The sequence below is a fragment of the Microsporum canis genome, genomic scaffold (assembly GCF_000151145.1).
Source record: "Microsporum canis CBS 113480 supercont1.4 genomic scaffold, whole genome shotgun sequence".
NCBI classification, from domain to species: Eukaryota; Fungi; Ascomycota; class Eurotiomycetes; order Onygenales; family Arthrodermataceae; genus Microsporum; species Microsporum canis.
The window spans coordinates 639,820-657,371 of NW_003299166.1; the positions used below are offsets into that span (position 1 = coordinate 639,820).

The following is a 17,552-nucleotide window of genomic DNA, read 5'->3' on the forward strand; positions in this document are numbered from 1 at the left end:
GCGATGATCCTACCGTCATTTAATCTACGACCACAAGAGAGATCGGAAGAATGTCATGGCAGACGGAGTTTTATGTCAGTATTGATATATTTAGAGCTGTCTTAGTCTCAACAGCCTTTGCTCAAGGATCTTCGATCTTATATACTTCCGGCATCCAGGATGAAGGGTTCTACACGAAGGTTCGGAAGGCCCAGCGTTTCCGGTGCCTGGCCAGTGATTGTCAGGAGGCGGCAGAGATAACAAGACAAAGAGACTTATATGCATCATGAACCAGTTGAAAGAAGTCTCTCATGCTCACGGAGTAACTAGACTGCAATGGCGACATATCATTCATCCTCCTCCACGATATTACTATGTGGATACGAACGCGCGTGGCAGTGGGCTTAGGATTCGCAGCTCATCCCTGAAATCATACTTAAAATGAAGACAAAAACTTTGTGCCGCAGTGGCAAGGGCAATAATTGGCAGTGAACAAGAAGATATACCAAAGCAACAGGATTATTGCTCAGATGCTTTTATTTACCACCACTGGTATCACTACCATGTACTCTGTACTGGTGCTGTAAACCATCAACTACTTGGTAGCCTTCAGGTAGACTTCCTTTGTTTCAGTGCTTAAACGGACTTGAAACAAGGCTTAAGTAGCCACTTGAGCGATAGCAACAGAGCGGCAATTTGGCGTAAAACAGCCAGTTGGCGAAAGGGTGGAGAACAGGTCAACGAGCGAACGAAGACGCGCAAACGCGAGCCACAAAATTGGTGAAATATGAGGTTTTGTTATGAGATTCCACCTCGATTAGGGAGGTTTGCTTCATGATGAACAGAGATGAGGAAATTATCGACACTTTCACGATATAATCCTGAGCTCGTCTCTACAACAAAAAACACACAACGACGATGCATTACCGTACGTTTCATTTTTGCTCTCGCTTCAATGGAGGAGAAGAGAATAATCACAAGATGAGCATGCCGCGTGTATATTTGGCTTCATACCGCAAGAGCCGTCTTAAAAATCTAGTTTATTTGTTATGCGCTGCTGAGGTTCTTTTCGTCTTCGTTTTCTCACTTTGGTTTAGATCTCCTTCTGCCCACTCGGGCCACCGTACATGCAACATTCAATTGCTCAGAGTCATCCAAGGAAAAATGCCCATCCGGAGGGGAAGCTGAGCTTCTTCCAAAACTGAGACGGATACTACTCGCTCGATATGGGCTTGGGGATATGACAAGGAATAGTATGGAGTGAGAAGCAGAATTTCAACAGCAGGGATGACCATTGCAAATATAGGTTCATAGCATGTTGAGGGTATGCTCAATATCCAGACGGACACCAACAATCTACCATCAAGCATAGATAACTCATACTTAGGTAGGGCATATTCCTCGTCACAAAAATATCGGCAAGAATACCGATCTGTTGCCGTTGCACATAAGTTCCAATTCATCCAACACCACCATTATTATCTTTAATCCCCAGTGCCGAAACAGAACTCCGTCGAAGTCGTGCGTGATTTCTCGGATCTCCCTAAAAGTATGAAAGCCCTTCACGTAAACGAAACACTCGCCAAGCGGATTGCTAAGAATAGCGTCAAATTGTTTAGAGAGAGCTATATTACCAAAGCTGCTGAGGCGTGTTATTGACGAGAGCTCTGGGCTAATTGGGCAAATGTATTCGATATTGTCAAGACTGATATCTTTGCAAGTAGAGGCTTGAGATTTGAGTATTTCCCCTTCAAAAGAGCCAGAAGATGATAGCGTTTTCTCGTGTTGATGTTAACGATTATGAAGATATATATTAGCTTCAAACGCCAGGCCTTTGCCTTCTTTATATACCCTCATTTCAAGGTTAGAGGTATTCGGGGTCTCTGGGCATTACGAGTTCTAGCCCCATTTACACTTAGAGCGTAAAATGCAGATCATATTGTAGTTACACTAGAATTATACACGCCCCAGAGTCGTGGAAGTGGCAAGACAAGTATTGAGCTCCTAGTCAAGTGCTCGGGTTCTTCAGTTTTGAACTTATTTTTATATTCAGGCAAGAGGCCCAACCTTCACCTCCTGGTTGGCCATCAGGTTATTCCATCTATCAGCCTTTTTACGTCCACGGTTTATACGCCGCTTAGACGATTGTAAATCCTTGAACTGTCCTTTGGCCCCATGCTTGATTTTGGTGATCATATCAGCGGCTTCGCCCTTCGATATGTTGCTGGGCATTTCTTTCCCAAGCTGCTTCTTTAGATATCCTATCTGTCCAAGACTGGCGCGCTTCTTTCTCCAAGGTTGCCATGAGGCAATGAAAGTCGGGCCTCCGAATACGCGGATAGCAAGGGTATCCGCAGCATGAACTGCTTGGACAAGCTCAACAGATGAAGCCACCTCTCTAGGGCGGCTGTAAGGGCTTTTCGAATTATCCGCAGGACTTAGACTGGTGACATGATGAACAGAATATAGGCCAGAGTCATCCTTGGAGATGGTCAGTCTCCCGGCAGGGGCGCTGAGTATGTAGCGGTCCGGGCTAACCTGTACCCATGCATTATCGCTGATTGAACGGATATGTTCTTCACCGGAGGTATCCTGCACTAGATCATGGACAGACTCGTAATCCGTAAAATCAACCACAACATCATCTTGATTCGGTGAACGAGATGCTTTCGTCTCTTCTTCTCGTACTAATTTACCATCAGAAGAGGCTATTCTCTCCTTTAACTCCCTAACTGGAGTCTCATCCAAGCCTTCATCAGGATGTAGCCCAAATAGAGTGGGCGTTGTTAGAACTCCTTGGTTCAAGGAGGCAACCATATCAATAATATGGCAATTACTTTTCCCCGGGTGCAACCGTAGGCCTCTCCCTATCATCTGAATCAGGAGGTTCTTAGACCTCGTAGGTCTCGCGAGCAAGACACAGTCGATATTCGGAATATCGGTGCCTTCTGTAAACAGGCCGCAATTAACCAGAACAGGAAACTCATAATTCCTAAAAGCTTCCAGCTCTTTCGCTCGAACATCTTTGGAAGACTGGCCAGTAATATACCTGGCATCAACCCCCATTCCGCGAAACTTCGCTGTTAGGCCTTTTACATGCTCAATATCCACACAAAAGACGAGGGTAGATTTTCGCTCCTTCGCCCTGGAATGCCATGCAGAAACAGTGATATCGTTAGCGGTCTCGGTATTAACAGCAAGAGAAAGCTGACGGGTTTTAAAATCCCCGTTTGGGCTGTCGCCCACTTGTGAGAGGTCGACGTGAGATTTTACGGTAGTAAAAAGAGCATCTGCAAGCCAATTCTCCTCGATCATATCGATGTAATCTTTGTGATATACAATACGATCAATAGCAGCACCTATCTTCACTCCATCAAAGCGCGAGAAGGTCGCGGAGACACCAACTAACGCTGGAGAGTTTGCGTTCCTCTCTCCCAAGCCAAAGTGAGCAAGCGCTTCACGATAGGTAGGTGCAACAATATGATGAGCCTCGTCAACTAGCACAAGTTTGAATCTTTTCGGGTTATATTTGTCTATCCGGCCTTTTGAAAGAAGGCTTCGTACGGATGCGATGGTTATATCTGCAGCACCAGTCGCATGGCTGTTTGCCATTTCAATTTCTATAGTCTTGTCCGGATACGCGCGTGTGCAGTGTCTCGCTGCTTGCTCAACAAGCTCCTTTCGATGAACTAGGATAAGAGACTGGTTTCTGTTTTCATCGGAGGACTGTACGCGGTCAATTAGCTGTGTAAAGATCACCTATTAAAACGTTGTATAATTAGTACCAATTAAAATATCCACAACAGATGAGATCCTACAGTTTTCCCACTACCTGTGGCCAAAGATATGCCGAGCCTTTTGTGGCCATTGTCCAAATAAGATAGGACAGACCGGATACATTCTTCTTGATAGTCCCTTAGGCGTATTTCAGGGTTTGGTATTGGAGCTCCATCAGACGTGAAAATGGATGATGTTGAAGAGAGGAGGCGGGCTCCAACCTGTGGGACGGAGTGCCCTTGGTAATGTAACCTCGTTAAGCTTAACCATCTCCGACAGTAAGATATCTTCCGCATCTTCCATGTTGCTTTGCCTGTTATTCCGTTTCTTCTTTGGAGTCGCGAATTTATGTAACTAACGGCAAACAAGGAAAACGGTGCAAACAATACAAACATAGCTAACTACCTTGTCGATAAGCAACGGAAAAAAAAAGCAGAGCTTGAAGGAAGACAAGTCGATGAACAGATTTATGTACAGCTGAAGCAGATAAAATACCCACCCTTTTACGGGCATCCATGATATGTGCTCCATACTATTGCCTGTTCTAAGCTGCCCAAGGTCTAATACCTGGAGTTGGAATTGAACCAAACATCTGGCAGAGATAGCTAGCATGTCAAGCAGCAGCTACGAGCCCCAGGATAATGCCCCTAATTCCCATAATGAAGTAGACAAGCCAAGGTCAGTTGTCTATGATTCTTCAGATGCTTGTCCCTCTTCGCATCAGCTACAGCATCTTACACTCGCATCTTCTCCCCAGCCCATACGACGGAAGAGGAAACGGGTGGAGAAATGGGCGTGGAACAAGAGAGAAAATCATCTACGGCGTGCGAATGCGCAGCCCATAGCATCTTACCAGGAACTTCTTGACGACACCATTGATACAATTACCAAGGAACCTAGTCATGGAGCAGCCATTCATGCTTCGCAGCTTGGCATAGTTACATGGAGTGCAGAGGAGAAGATCAATCTCTTTTCAGCGCTTGCAAGGAAGGGCAAAAGCGCGGTATCCGAGATAGCCTCTATTGTCGGTACTAAAAGCCGGATAGAAGTTCAACAATACCTCATGGAAATTCAGCAGGCGTTGCAGGAGCAGCAAATGACAGAGAAAAATGTTAGGGGGATAACTTTTTCGGACATACACGCAGCAGCCGAAATCAGTGAGGAATGCTGCCTTGCGTTGGAAAAGGTGGCCAATTCACTCTCTGTTCGAGAAGAGCAAGCACATAACATTTCGGGAAGACGAAAGTATAAAGATATGTGGCTTGTAGACAGTAATGCCGCAACGTATTTGGAAGAGAAGATCAATACCAAAGATATCAGCGATGTCGACCCAAATGCACACCATATGTTAGCTACAGCTCAATTGTTCAACATATCAAATTGGATCAACCTATCAAGAAACGTTTTTATGAATTTCGGAGGCCACCGTATAGAAGATAATTGGACCAGGATCTGTTTTCACGAGGAGACACCTGCAATGACTTGTGATAGTTTTACGGATTTCTACACGCTTGCGGTCAGCCTAACCCGGAGGCTGGTACAATCTTCTATATTCTTTGCTCTCTCCAGGCTTCGTGCAATGGATGAACGGGGCCTGGATCGAAATAGAGTTGTGCGAAAAGACGATGTGTATGCCGCGTTGGGTACGCTAAAAATACGACGCAACTCTCGTGAATTTTGGATTCATGCTGCACGGCGATGTTCATTAGACGTTCGCGAGTATGTGAGCAAGGGAAGTTTCAAGACGACGCTACTTTCCTATGACGAAGTAGAAAGACGGTTATCTGCTTCCCATCTAGAGTTACCCGAACCCCAGCAGACGGAAGAAGATCACGAAGATCACGAGGAACAGGAATCCCCCGAGCAAGACGCCGATATGCCATCAGAAGCCAACCCGGAGCTATACCTTGCAGGAGACTCCTCATCTTCTTTCGAAGACTCCCAGACCGACGTGTCAATGGAAGACACATTGTTTCCTGAATCAGAAGAAGAATTCTTATCTGATGAAGAAGAAAGATATGCCGTAACTATTGATAGAGAAGCCAGCCAAGAAGAAGAAAAGCGACTATGGAAGATATTGAATCAGACTCCCAACTCTGAAGCTCCACCTAACGTTGATATAAAAATGGAAAGCGATGGCGAAGGGGTGTCCACAGCTCCCGGGTTAAGAAGTAAACCAGCAGCAAAAAGGAAGACGATCCAGGAACTTCAAGATTGGAGGAACCAGATTTTACCCATGGCCGAATGGGAGCTATTTGGGCCAAAGACGTTTGCCATTGACGAGGAGATATATGGGAACCACACAAAACGGCGGAAAAAAAGTGATGATGGATTGGAATAGAAGACCTATTTGAGAACATGCATATGATCGATAGATTATAGACGTTTTTATACACTGATGGGCGCATGGTACCTGGGAATGGAGTTGTATCGGCCAATGTACATGGAGAATACTACTAATATTAAACAAATAAAGCAGTCGACATAGGAGATAAAATACCAAGGTCCATATTTTAACACTCTCCAGCCGGGGCTGCTTTATATAGATTTGAGAATAAACATGCACCCTGAGAGAGAATTGATAAAAGATCGAACGGCGTAAAGACACGACTATTGGAAGTATCAGTGTAAGGCACATATAAGGACAACTCCAACATCAAACGCCCCATACTACAGTTGTCCCAACGGAAAAGATAAGAAAAAGAAGGATCCTTGAATCTCCCGCCCAAAAAAGTATTCCTCTTGTCATTCACAGACGGAGAGGAAGCCAGCAGATCAAAATCATACACGTCAACTGAAAGCTATTATCCCCCTTCTAAAGTGATTCCTTCGTCACCATCTCATACCTCATATGACTTGTACTCTGCGCCGCCACTGGCACTGTATGGCTGAACAGCGTTGACGCTGTGGTCTACACTGGTCTGCTGGAAAGAATAGTTCTCGTCTAGCCCAATTGTGTGCGCCTGAGCAGCCACTGCGGCGCCAGCTTCATTTCCTTCTAGGCTGGCGGCCTTGAAAGCTTCTTCAACTTCCTTAATTCTCCTCTTGAGACCGAGACGGTCGAGGAATAGCTGTTGTCTAGCTTGTTCAAGGTCTCGGCGCTCAGCTTCAACGATAGCTTCTAGCTCCGAGAATTGTGCTAGTTTCAATTCGAGTTTCTGTAGCGTGATGTTGACAGCGGCGCCGACGAGGCGTGTCATCTCTCGCTCCTCATGCGATGCGAGGGCTCCGGCGCGGGCGGCAGATGTTGCAAGGGCGATGGATGCAAGGGAGGCCTGAGAAGTCTTCTCCTGGTTTGAAGATGAGACAGCAGCTACCTCCTCGCCCTCGTTCGTGGTATCTATTTCCATGGAGTCTTCGGCCTTTAAGGACTCTGCTTCTTTTCCTTTGTCTGCAGACTTATCGCTGTCTTTCTCCTTGGCCGCGGTAGCTGTTCGCTTGTCAAGCTGCTTTTGTAGTTCACGGCGCATTTCTTCGACAGATCGGCCAGCAGCTGCGGCAGTGATGGTGGGCTCAGCCATTTGTGCCAAGTAACTAACAACTGACAAGACAGGATTCTCTAGTTGGCCTACTGGTTCCCTTCCACCTGCAGAGCCCAACATAGAAGTAACCTCGACAGGATCTTCTAGATATTTATCCTCAATCTCTAGCTGAAGGAATTTCATCACACATTCTTCAGGCGTTCGCGAACCGACATGTCGTGAAATCTGCTGCCAGTTGTCATCGAAATTCTCGAGAGCCTCGAGGAGCAGGAGAAGTTCCGAGTTTGACCACGGTTTCTCACGATCTTGTATGGTGGTATAGTGTGTGTCTTCTAGCTTGACAAAATCGGAAGCCTGGTGAGAGGAGGGCATTCTCCCTTGGAGATAGCAGTTTGGGCACAAATCATATTTGAGCTCTGAGGGGTTCGCGGTGGTTGAAACAGGTGCCGATTTCGAATAGTGGAAGCGGATTCGTGTGCAATCAATACCACAAGCATAGCAGTTCAACGACTTTTTACCCTCTTTTGCGGATGCTTCCATAGCCTTTGTACTAGACTCCGCGGGGGTTCCGTTGGTAGTTGCATCTTCGCCATTCGTCTCCTTGTCCTTGTTCTCAGAAGGGGTAATCTCCTTTCCCTTTTCGTCATAAATATTGCGTCGAATTTCAAGGTTGAGATCTGATTTTGACAATGGGGTTGCCGCGGCCGCTCTGTCCGTAGATGGGTGAGGTTTACCAGGCGTAACCATGGTATTGGGACCAGGCTGGAATGGTTGTAATCCTCGAGGGGTATCTGCAGTAATTCTAAAGTGACCAGTAAATGGAGGACCAATATTGGAAGGACGCGATTGGGGGTCGACCTGAGATCGAAGATGATATTAGTCACTATGTCTTTTTTATTCTTTAGTAGCATTCTTCAAACACATACCTGGTAGTTAATCAAGCCCCAGTGCTCTAGAAAGGCATGAGTTCGCATGATTGCGCAAACATCTCCCGCAAGATTCCTCCTGCAAGCTGTAACTGTAAGGTATTCTACCGGGTTCACGCGATAAGTGTTGATCATGAAGTCACGATAATCTTTGTAAACTGCTGGAGTTTTACTGCGGTTCCGGCTATTGAAGAATTCTGGAAGGGCTTTCTTCTCAACGGGGTGGATGGTGTTCATATCAAACCAGCTGGTATAGCTAGGTAGAATAATTGCATGGGTTTGCGCAATCAGGTTTGAGCGCGCCGTGGCCTCTGTAGCAGCCTTGCTCTGGTCAGATGGGCCTTCTGCCGCGCCATCAGTCTGATTCTGCAGGGTGGAGGTATCTGCATCATCTCCGGTCTCGTTATCACCCTTAGAATCATGTGTGCCACCCATTTCTTCATCTTCCATATCATCATTCTGTCCTTTTGGTGAAGGCGGGGCATCTAATGGATTGTCCGATGGGTTCGGGTTTGGAGTAGCTTTTTCAGACGAAACACCACCAGACTGAGAGCCTATATAAAAGTAACCGCATGGTTAATATCAAGTTAAATTTGGAAATGGCCTTAAAGGCAGAGGCCGCATTCATATCTTTGAACAGCGCGGAAGTGAGGGATAACATACCGGTAGGGCGGCTAGGAGAGGCCATAGTCTCGTCAGCTCCCGATTGCGCGTCTATACTAGTTGCGGTAGGTTTGTTCTCGTTTCCTGAGTCCCCTATCGACTGGTCCATCGCAATGGGGGAGACACCCTAGCTTAGAGATTTGGTGTGGCTCTGGCGTGGCACTTCAGAGAAGACGGCCAACAATGGCGGAAAATATCCGGTACGGCGAATAAGGCGGGCTACAGTGCTTCCTGTTGGCTAACAAGAATCGCTGTTCAATGCGATATCGAGCTGGCGATGCTTGCGGTGCGTCTTTGTCACAGCGAAAGAATTGATGAAATCGCGATAATAAAAGCAAAAATGAAGTTCAAAAGCTTTTGAAAATAACCTAGCCTCTTTAATACAAATATGTCGCCGCTTTTAGTTTATATTATGTAAGCTGTTTATCGCGTCTTTAACGCGACCAAAAACACGAACTTTTATATGGCTTTTTGAGCATCTTGAGAAGAAGACACAGGATCAAGCAGTTATTACAACCAAGCCTTGCGGATAAGATGGCCTTGTCATGTTCTCCACGACCACTCTTTCAAGAACTCCCAATGATGCCCGCTACCGATCATGTGAAGAGGAAGTTCGGAGGTGGTCCCTCGACAGAGACAGCGAAGCGCGTGAAGACAGGCCCTTTTGTTATGGACGATGACGACGAGGAGGAGGATGTGGAAGACAATGGCATATTTCAAAGTGAATCCCGGCCTGAAATACCTCTCCAGAGCCTCAATGACAGGGCCCCACCCTTATCTGAGGTCAAAACAGTCGAGAGTCCATGGCAGCGAAGGGCAGGGCTTCCAAATGATACCTCTTTAAAACCACAGACAACCACAGAGCAGTATACCTCCGTTGGGATCAAGACTTGTTCCGGGAAAATCAAATACGTACGACGAAGAGTGAAGAAAGATAATGTTTCCTATGAGAGACTGATCGCGGAGAGATCTGTCACAGCTCCCGGAAAGGCAACTCGAAGCTATTACGGAATTGACATTCACCAGCTCATAGACGAAGCTAAACTGTTGGATCCATCCACTCCAACTGTCCTTCCATCTGTTGAAACTAAAGTTCCTATCACGGGGTCTACAAAGGCTGCTCATCGACTGTGGACAGAGAAATACCGAGCTAGAAGTTTCAAGGATCTAATCGGCGACGACCGAACACACCGCACTGTGCTACGTTGGCTAAAGGCCTGGGACCCCATAGTCTTCCCTGGCTTAGCAAAGCCGAAAGCGAAGAAGGGCAACTTTCCAAACGAGTCAGAGGAGCGAACACATCGCAAAATCCTCCTTCTTACCGGGCCACCCGGGCTGGGTAAAACAACTTTGGCCCATATTTGTGCAAAACAGGTAGGATATGATGTCCTCGAGATCAATGCTAGTGACGAAAGAAGTCGAACCGTCGTAACCGGGAGAATCAAAGATGCTGTCGGTACTGAGAACGTTAAAGGCGTTACCGTTGTCGAAGACGGTAAGGTCATCAGAAAACCAGGCAAACCCGTCTGCGTTATCATCGATGAGGTTGATGGCGTTGTCAGCGGCTCCGGTGGAGGAGGAGAGGGGGGTTTCATGAAAGCTCTCATCGATTTAGTCCAGCTAGACCAAAGAAACTCCACCAGGTCAAAAACAGATGGTCACGGTACTGGAAAGAACAGTAAAAAGAAAGGAGACAAATTCCGGCTTCTGCGCCCACTTATTCTTATATGCAATGATGTCTATCATCCTAGCCTTCGACCCCTACGCCAGGCTTCAATTGCAGAAATCATTCATGTTCGCCGTGTGCCGTTCGACCAAGTTGTACAGCGCGTTAAAAGCATATTCGAAAAGGAAGGTATTCAATGCGACGCCGATGGGGCCAGAAAGCTGTGCGAGATCACCTGGGGGGTGAGCGGCGCCAGAAACCAAGCCCTAAGCCGCGGCACGGGCGAGGGTGATATCAGAGGTATTCTGGTTGAGGCCGAGTGGGTAGCACACAAATTTCGTTACGACGGCTTCACATCTTCCTCGAGGTTAACGAAGCTGTGGCTGGAACGGCATATTCTTCGCGAACAGCCAGGGAGCGGCTTGTCCCGTGGCCTTGGCCGTGGTGGAGTGAAGGAAATCGTCAGCAGAGTCTTTCTTGATGGAGCTGGCTTCCCACACGATCGACAGGACAACCAGGGGTTTCAAGACCCGTTCTCCAAAGAGAAGAGCAAAGCGCCCGTAGGGGTAGCGGAGCTTCGTAAGCGCGCAGCGATCAGCCGGCTGAGTGAAATGATCGATGCCTCGGGCGAGTATGATCGCTGTGCGACAGACTGTTTCCTTGCATACCCTACCCAGACATTCCAGGACGATACCCTCCTCTCCAAGCCCAATGCTGCTTATGACTGGCTATGTTTCCATGATCAGATATCCTCCAAGGTCTTTTCAAACCAAGATTGGGAACTGAACCCCTACCTTAGCCAAGCCATAATTGCTTTCCATCATCTATTTGCATCTTCACACAAGTTTGAAGATGGGTCAAAGATGGACATCGACAATGGTGATGAAGAAGAACATCCCTTTGCCGGCCCACGAGCGGACTTTGCCGCGTTTGAAGCTCAGAAACAGAACCGCGCCATCCTGGTTGAATTCCAATCATCCTTATCTGCACCCCTAAATCGAACATTCCACTCTACTGAAACTGTTGTCACGGAACTGGTCCCGAATCTGACGCGCATGTTAGCACCAGATATCAGACCTACTCTTGTTGGAAACTCAGGTGGCCAAGGCACCGTTGCTAGCGTACGAAAGGATAGCGAGCGGGTTTTGCTTAAGGCTGCTGTTGGCGTAATGCATGGCTTGGGTGTCACATTCGAGAAAGCCAGAGTTGAAACGGAGGCTGGCGGACACGGTGGCTTCATCTACCGGATGGAACCGTATGTGTTTCTTCTTTGGCTGTTTGTCATTTTGGCGCCTTTAATGTTACGTTGGCTAACGATCATAACCGCAGGTCACTCGATTCTCTCAACAGCTTCTCAAAAGTAAAAGGCACTGCTTTATCAACAGGCAGCATATCTGCCCCCGTCCGGTATGCAGTGCGTCAAGCACTTGACCAGGAATACCGCAAGAGCCTGATCAAACGTCAATCAGAACCGCAGACCTCCCACTACGGCGGCCCATCGGGCTCAGCAAAAGGCAGCAACTCCAAAGATGCGAATGATGGTGAAAACAGTAATAAGCAAGCCAAGTCTAGTCGATCCACGGGACCCAAGCGAGACTTCTTCGGGAGAATCATCCCGGAGAAGCCACGGGGTGCCTCTCCGGATACGGGTAAAGCGGGCCAGGGGTCGAGCAGGACCAGCGATGCAAATAAGAAGGCCAAGAAAGTCTGGGTCAGCTACCATGAAGGCTTCTCAAATGCGGTGAGAAAGAAGATCACGATGGCGGAACTGTTATCTGGGCTGTAATTTAAATTTTTTTTTTTTTTTAAATTATATATACCACATGCCACATGCACATAGAAGCATTATCCAGTTTGGGGAATTTCTGAGTGAGTTTTTTTCAGTTTTTAGCGGTACATCATAGGGCGTATATAGTATCTCTGTTCATCACCCCTTTTTGTCGCACAAGGTTGGAAGATGAATACTCGGGTTAGGCTGGCTGGACCCATCAGCAAACACAGGAATCACATCACGATCATCACTTCACAAGCAAAAAATATCCATGTCTATTAGCGTATGGAGCAGAAGAGATATATCTCGGCTCCAGGCACTGGTTCTATGCATCTATATAGAGACACATGACCGTTGAAGAATTAAGGGTCGTCTGGAGGAGCTGACATGGGTGCATAGCCAAGGACGAGAATCATTTTTAGATCAAAAGACTTGTAATGCCAATATCTTCTTAACGTGTCTTGACTATGTGTTTGCCTAGTCTGTTGTATATTTTGCCAGGTTTAGTTGTAATGTTAGGGGGCCTTTTGGGCGTCTGCTGGTAGGCTTGATATAGATGGGCTTCGTGTATATAACCACTAGTTACATGGTGGAGCCAGACTTGTGGATTGAAACTTCGACAAGACTATTTCTTATATTATTAGAACTATATTAGTTATTCACCCATTAACAAGATTAATTGCAAGTAGGCAATTATAACCATTATCTGCACTCAATAGGCAGCCAAAAAAAAAGAAAAAAAGAAAAAGGAACAAGATGTAAATATCTAAAGGTAAAAGAAACCAATTGATCAAATTAAAAATATCCGCAAACGCCAATCCGTTTCTTTCCCAGGTCGTTTTCGCGTCATCGAAGAGGCGGCGTGGTTCAAGCGCGATGCGCAAAGTAGCTTGCTCGAGCTGCCTCAGATGTGGTTGGGGAGATACAAGTCGTTAATTTCATGGATGCAGAAGACTTCAACTTCGAGGGCTTGACGTTTTGTTTTTGACGGTGCAGAGCAGCCTTGAGAGCTGCAATGCTGGAGATTGAGGACGTGCTCATTGTTGAGCTGGCGCTGGAAGAGACCTTGTCTGTGGGTTTGGACAAGCTGTTGCGCTTGGAGAAGATAGACATTCTCTGGGAGGCAGCGGTAGAGGTAGTGTTCGACATGGTTGACAGTAATATTATTTGTTGATGGTGTCTGCTTTGGTAAAGACGTCTTGCTGATTTGTGTTCTAGCGTTGATAGACTCAAGGGCGTATGTATATTGTATATGGAAGTGAAGATGTTATCAGTCAAGTGAAGATCTATTGATGCGATTGTGATGATGATAGAAAAGAAAGAGGGAGAATAAAGAGAGGATATCAGCCCCTTCTTATAGACGACCAGACGACGCATCTCTGGTATACAACCACCCATGCTTATTCCTTATTCCTCGTACTCCGTCTAGTCAATCGGCGTACGGCATGCTCAGAGTGCAGGACATCGTCATCCGCTCATCATTGTTACAAATCCAACATAGCAAAGCGCGAATCAAAGTTGCCTGTATGGATCCTGGCCCCTTGCTAAGGGAACGATGCATTTGATAACCATGAACTATTAATATAAGCCTCATAGGCGCGGTGGAGTCCATGTTTTATTCCGATGCAAATACCTTGGGAAGCTCGTGTACCTAAGTAGCGCCAGCTAGTACGCTGAACCAACACACACTTTGCGTGCTGGTTGGCGCGCCCTTGGAGCACGTCAGAGGGTATGACGGAGTAGACGGTAGACGCCGTGTCTGGAGTCTTCCATGGCTTGGTAATGGAGACGAGCTATCCAACACATCATCGACATCATCGACATCATGTTTGATTCTATCTTTTCTTCTCCTTTTTTCCCATCTACAAAAAAGTCGGAGTTGAAGTCGGAATCAACCCTCGGAATACCTTAGTAAGCAGGTCTATTCCTAGATAACCAAACAAAGCAAACAGGAAAAACGAAACAAACAGAAAAATCTACTGGTCGAAACGATATAAGATGAAGATGATAATGTTTGATTTGACGGGGATACGAAGGCCAACTCAATTGAAGAGTCATCAGTGGTCGTTCTCCCGTTCTGGACTACGACGGAAGCAGATTCCGAACAGATGCAAACAAGGCGGCATACCAACAAGGGTATTTTAGGCCGGCGGCAGGCAGCAGTTTTCCTGCTGCTACGTCCAGAAGCCATAGACTTAATTAAATACCTCGTCTCATGACCCATTTCTGCATGTCTAGATCGATTGATAGACTTGTACTTACTATGTATATATGCATATCCCACTCCACCGGAGCCCTGGTGTATATGGCTTCCGTCACAGCTGATCTCGGGTTAGGCATCTATATACGGAGTACACGGGCTGTAAGGAGTTGTATATGTTTCATAGATATAGGTCAGACCAGAGTAAAAGTTGTCATATGCTCTGTTCATATAAAGTGGTTATGCTGACAGGATATTTTTACACCCCTAAGTACATTTATCTATATGCATATGTAGCTGCGTGGTATCTTACAACATCAAGGCTCCCAGTAAGAAGCAGGCTGCAATGAATACGATAGAAACTGTTCTCCAATCACACTGCACCGCACCATTCGGAACTGGCCCGTTGGAATTCGATCCCGGTCCTGATTCACGGCTGCCTGATGTAGGAGCCATGCTAATAATAGTATCAGTTGTCACATCAGTCAAGGTTGTCAGTTGCAGTCTTAATAGTATCGGTCATCACATCAGTTGAGGTCGTAAAATCAGTGGCAGTCTCTGTCACTGTCGCCGTAGTCGGCGTAGGTAGAGCCGTACAATATCCATCTAAACCGCATCTCTGGTCTTCATCACAGCATTCCTTCCCACAGCAGCTGCCGAGTCAGGACACGCTCCGCTCTCACAACACTTCTCCGTCTCGGGAATATAGCAGCTCTTCGAAGCAGTACAGCATGACTCGCCCTTACCGCAGGACCACGTTTCATCCCCGTCCGTACAGCAGATCGATAATAACGGATCATAACATTTCTCTTTGCCGCACTCCAGTTTGTGGTCAGGACAACATCCTCCGTCCTTATGACAGGTGCTGGACTTGGGACAGCTCCCTCCGTCGTCACAGCATATGTCTTTCTTGGGGTCGTAGCAGTGCTCGCCGCCGCACGGCTTATAGCCTGCCGGACAGCAGCCAGAAGGCTCGACGCAGTCGTATCCCTTGTCACATTTTGTTCTTTGATCTTCCATACTAATGTCACTATCATACAGTATCCTGCCGAACAAGATCGAGCAAACAGTTTTGCTCCCGAAAACCCTTCGAATCCAGTCAGGGTACTGTTCACAACACGTTGCGGCCGGATGTCCCCCGTCAAATGAGACGGCGGTTTCACCTCAACAAGTGACTGGCCCCCAGCCTGGGACTGCCGGCAAGAACGGAGCTTGAAGCAGCCAGTAGGCCGAAAATGAGGTATTTCATCCGTCTTAAGTTCAAATTTGCGTATTGACCGCCAACACACCGTGATGGAGCAGCCTCGTCTCTTTTTAATTCTAGACATCAGTCCCATTTTTAGGCCAGTGCGGCTCCATGCACAGCCTGTCAGGCGGGCTGCGGTCAACGAAGTCCTTAACCAATTGATTCAGCTGTGCGCCGGCGACGTATCATGAGCTGTCTGTCCATTGCCGTGTAGTTATAATTGTAGTGTAGTTGTAGCGTAGTTGTAGTGTAGTTGTAGTGTAGTTGTAGTGTAGTTGTAGTGTAGTTGTCACTCGCTGTCTTACTTTGTTTCACTGACTAAACGCGCGATGACGCTCGTCGGCCCAACTTGCCAAAAGGGAAACTTGTCTTACCACCACCAGCTCCACATGAAGATTTATATAAATACTTGATATCTACTCTGTATCTATTGGAAGGGAGTTTGTAGAAGTAGTTTACTGATGAAATAACAGGCAGAAACATGTTGACTACTCGGGTTCTATAGTATGCCTGTCTACCCAGAGAAATACATCTCCCTGCAGGGTCCAACTTGCATCGGATTCTCTCCATCACCATAGAGATAGTTGCTTACGGCCTGCTCCATATATGCATTCAGCATGGCGGAAGGCTTCCTGACCTGTGGCCAGTTCTCGACGGCTCTATCCTTCCAGTCAAGCGTATCACGCATACCGGTCAGCAGGGTGTTATAGTTCTCCCCGTTCTTGATGAAGAGTAACTGGCTCAGTTCGACGGTGCGAAGAGTCGCTGGCGTCGTGTCAAGCAAGTCAAGGATATCAGACTGTACCACGTGGAAGCTCGAGAGGGCAAAGTGTCGTAATTTTGACCACTTGTACACGGGAAAAGAGACAGGAGGGAAGTGAAATGCTCCATGGACAGGTCCTCAGTTGCATAGATGCCTCTATCCGTATGGAACAAGAAGTGCTCTAGATCAGCGCACTTGGACAAGGCAGAGTGGTAATGGCTGTCGTTGAACGGTGTCCAGACGGAGTCATCCTTCCCGCCCACGAACAGAGCGAGATCAAGACATTTGAAGCCGGGCTGTTCCAGCATCGTGGTGAAGTTGGACAGTTCTCGACAGGGACCGTTGAAAATACGGTAGTTGATTCCCATCTTGTGGCTGCATGGATCAATGATCAGCTCTGAAACACCAAGTTTGCCAGCTTGTTTAGCAAGAGCTCTCGTAACAACTCGGAATCCTCGCCATTGGTCTTTGAGAGACTCGTCGGTCTCCTCGTTCCATGGTATAGCGTTGACAGGGAATATCTTCTCCTCCGAGGACACCCATGCTCGTGGCATGGGATAGTTGAATGTATACGGCAAGCTCCGTATATTAGGCGTCCGGTATAGAGGAAGAAACAGCTTCTCATGCGCTGTTGGGATGATGGTCACCTTCCTCAGTGCAGGAAACCGCTCTAGTCCAAACTTGAGAGCCTCAACATCCGTCCAGGAACCAAACACTCCGAACTAACCCTAAAGATACTTCTTATACCTTTCCCGTGACTCCCACAGTAGCATTAACGGATGGGTTTCCATCATCCGCTCTATTAGCCCTGCTTCGTTTCGCAGATCAAACTTACAGCCAGCCAGCCCCTCGAGATTCCCATCGCATGCCTGCGAGAACCATTTGGGATAGTACTTCGGCGATTCCCCTGGGCATCGTTCCTTAGGGACCATATAGCAAACCGCTGGATTTACCGAAATACTCGCCTTTCCGCTCCACGACGTCTTCGACAGGACTGGGACTGAACGCGCCGTCGTCCCAGATGATCTCTTTGCAGGCGCATTATTTCATGGCTGGCTATGCTGCGGAATACCTCGGTA

General features: G+C 47.2%; 7 protein-coding genes across 7 annotated transcripts; 3 read left to right on the forward strand and 4 right to left on the reverse strand.

Moving 5' to 3' along the window:
- Positions 1-265: 265 nt before the first annotated feature.
- Positions 266-1,905, forward strand: MCYG_04219 (DUF821 domain-containing protein; the record flags this gene model as incomplete). Its single annotated transcript, XM_002846436.1, has 10 exons — positions 266-369; positions 427-611; positions 636-743; positions 785-808; positions 866-1,162; positions 1,234-1,292; positions 1,321-1,453; positions 1,484-1,620; positions 1,645-1,737; positions 1,786-1,905. 10 exons carry the CDS (start codon positions 266-268, stop codon positions 1,903-1,905), a joined length of 1,260 nt encoding a protein of 419 aa, XP_002846482.1.
- A 123-nt stretch (positions 1,906-2,028) lies between these two features.
- Positions 2,029-4,052, reverse strand: MCYG_04220 (DEAD box family helicase; the record flags this gene model as incomplete). Its single annotated transcript, XM_002846437.1, has 2 exons — positions 2,029-3,738; positions 3,798-4,052. The coding sequence occupies 2 exons, from the start codon at positions 4,050-4,052 to the stop codon at positions 2,029-2,031; spliced, it is 1,965 nt and encodes a 654-aa protein (XP_002846483.1).
- A 314-nt stretch (positions 4,053-4,366) lies between these two features.
- On the forward strand, positions 4,367-6,097 carry MCYG_04221 (conserved hypothetical protein; the record flags this gene model as incomplete). Its single annotated transcript, XM_002846438.1, has 1 exon — positions 4,367-6,097. One exon carries the CDS (start codon positions 4,367-4,369, stop codon positions 6,095-6,097), a length of 1,731 nt encoding a protein of 576 aa, XP_002846484.1.
- A 499-nt stretch (positions 6,098-6,596) lies between these two features.
- MCYG_04222 (transcription regulatory protein SWI3) lies at positions 6,597-8,948 on the reverse strand (the record flags this gene model as incomplete). The annotated part of the gene is made up of 3 exons (XM_002846439.1): positions 6,597-8,096; positions 8,165-8,718; positions 8,828-8,948. 3 exons carry the CDS (start codon positions 8,934-8,936, stop codon positions 6,597-6,599), a joined length of 2,163 nt encoding a protein of 720 aa, XP_002846485.1.
- Positions 8,949-9,361: 413 nt separating this feature from the next.
- On the forward strand, positions 9,362-12,279 carry MCYG_04223 (chromosome transmission fidelity protein 18; the record flags this gene model as incomplete). Its single annotated transcript, XM_002846440.1, has 2 exons — positions 9,362-11,769; positions 11,823-12,279. 2 exons carry the CDS (start codon positions 9,362-9,364, stop codon positions 12,277-12,279), a joined length of 2,865 nt encoding a protein of 954 aa, XP_002846486.1.
- A 2,814-nt stretch (positions 12,280-15,093) lies between these two features.
- On the reverse strand, positions 15,094-15,801 carry MCYG_04224 (uncharacterized protein; the record flags this gene model as incomplete). Its single annotated transcript, XM_002846441.1, has 1 exon — positions 15,094-15,801. One exon carries the CDS (start codon positions 15,799-15,801, stop codon positions 15,094-15,096), a length of 708 nt encoding a protein of 235 aa, XP_002846487.1.
- A 423-nt stretch (positions 15,802-16,224) lies between these two features.
- MCYG_04225 (conserved hypothetical protein) lies at positions 16,225-17,355 on the reverse strand (the record flags this gene model as incomplete). Its single annotated transcript, XM_002846442.1, has 4 exons — positions 16,225-16,475; positions 16,511-17,195; positions 17,221-17,272; positions 17,309-17,355. 4 exons carry the CDS (start codon positions 17,353-17,355, stop codon positions 16,225-16,227), a joined length of 1,035 nt encoding a protein of 344 aa, XP_002846488.1.
- Between the last annotated feature and the right edge of the window lie 197 nt (positions 17,356-17,552).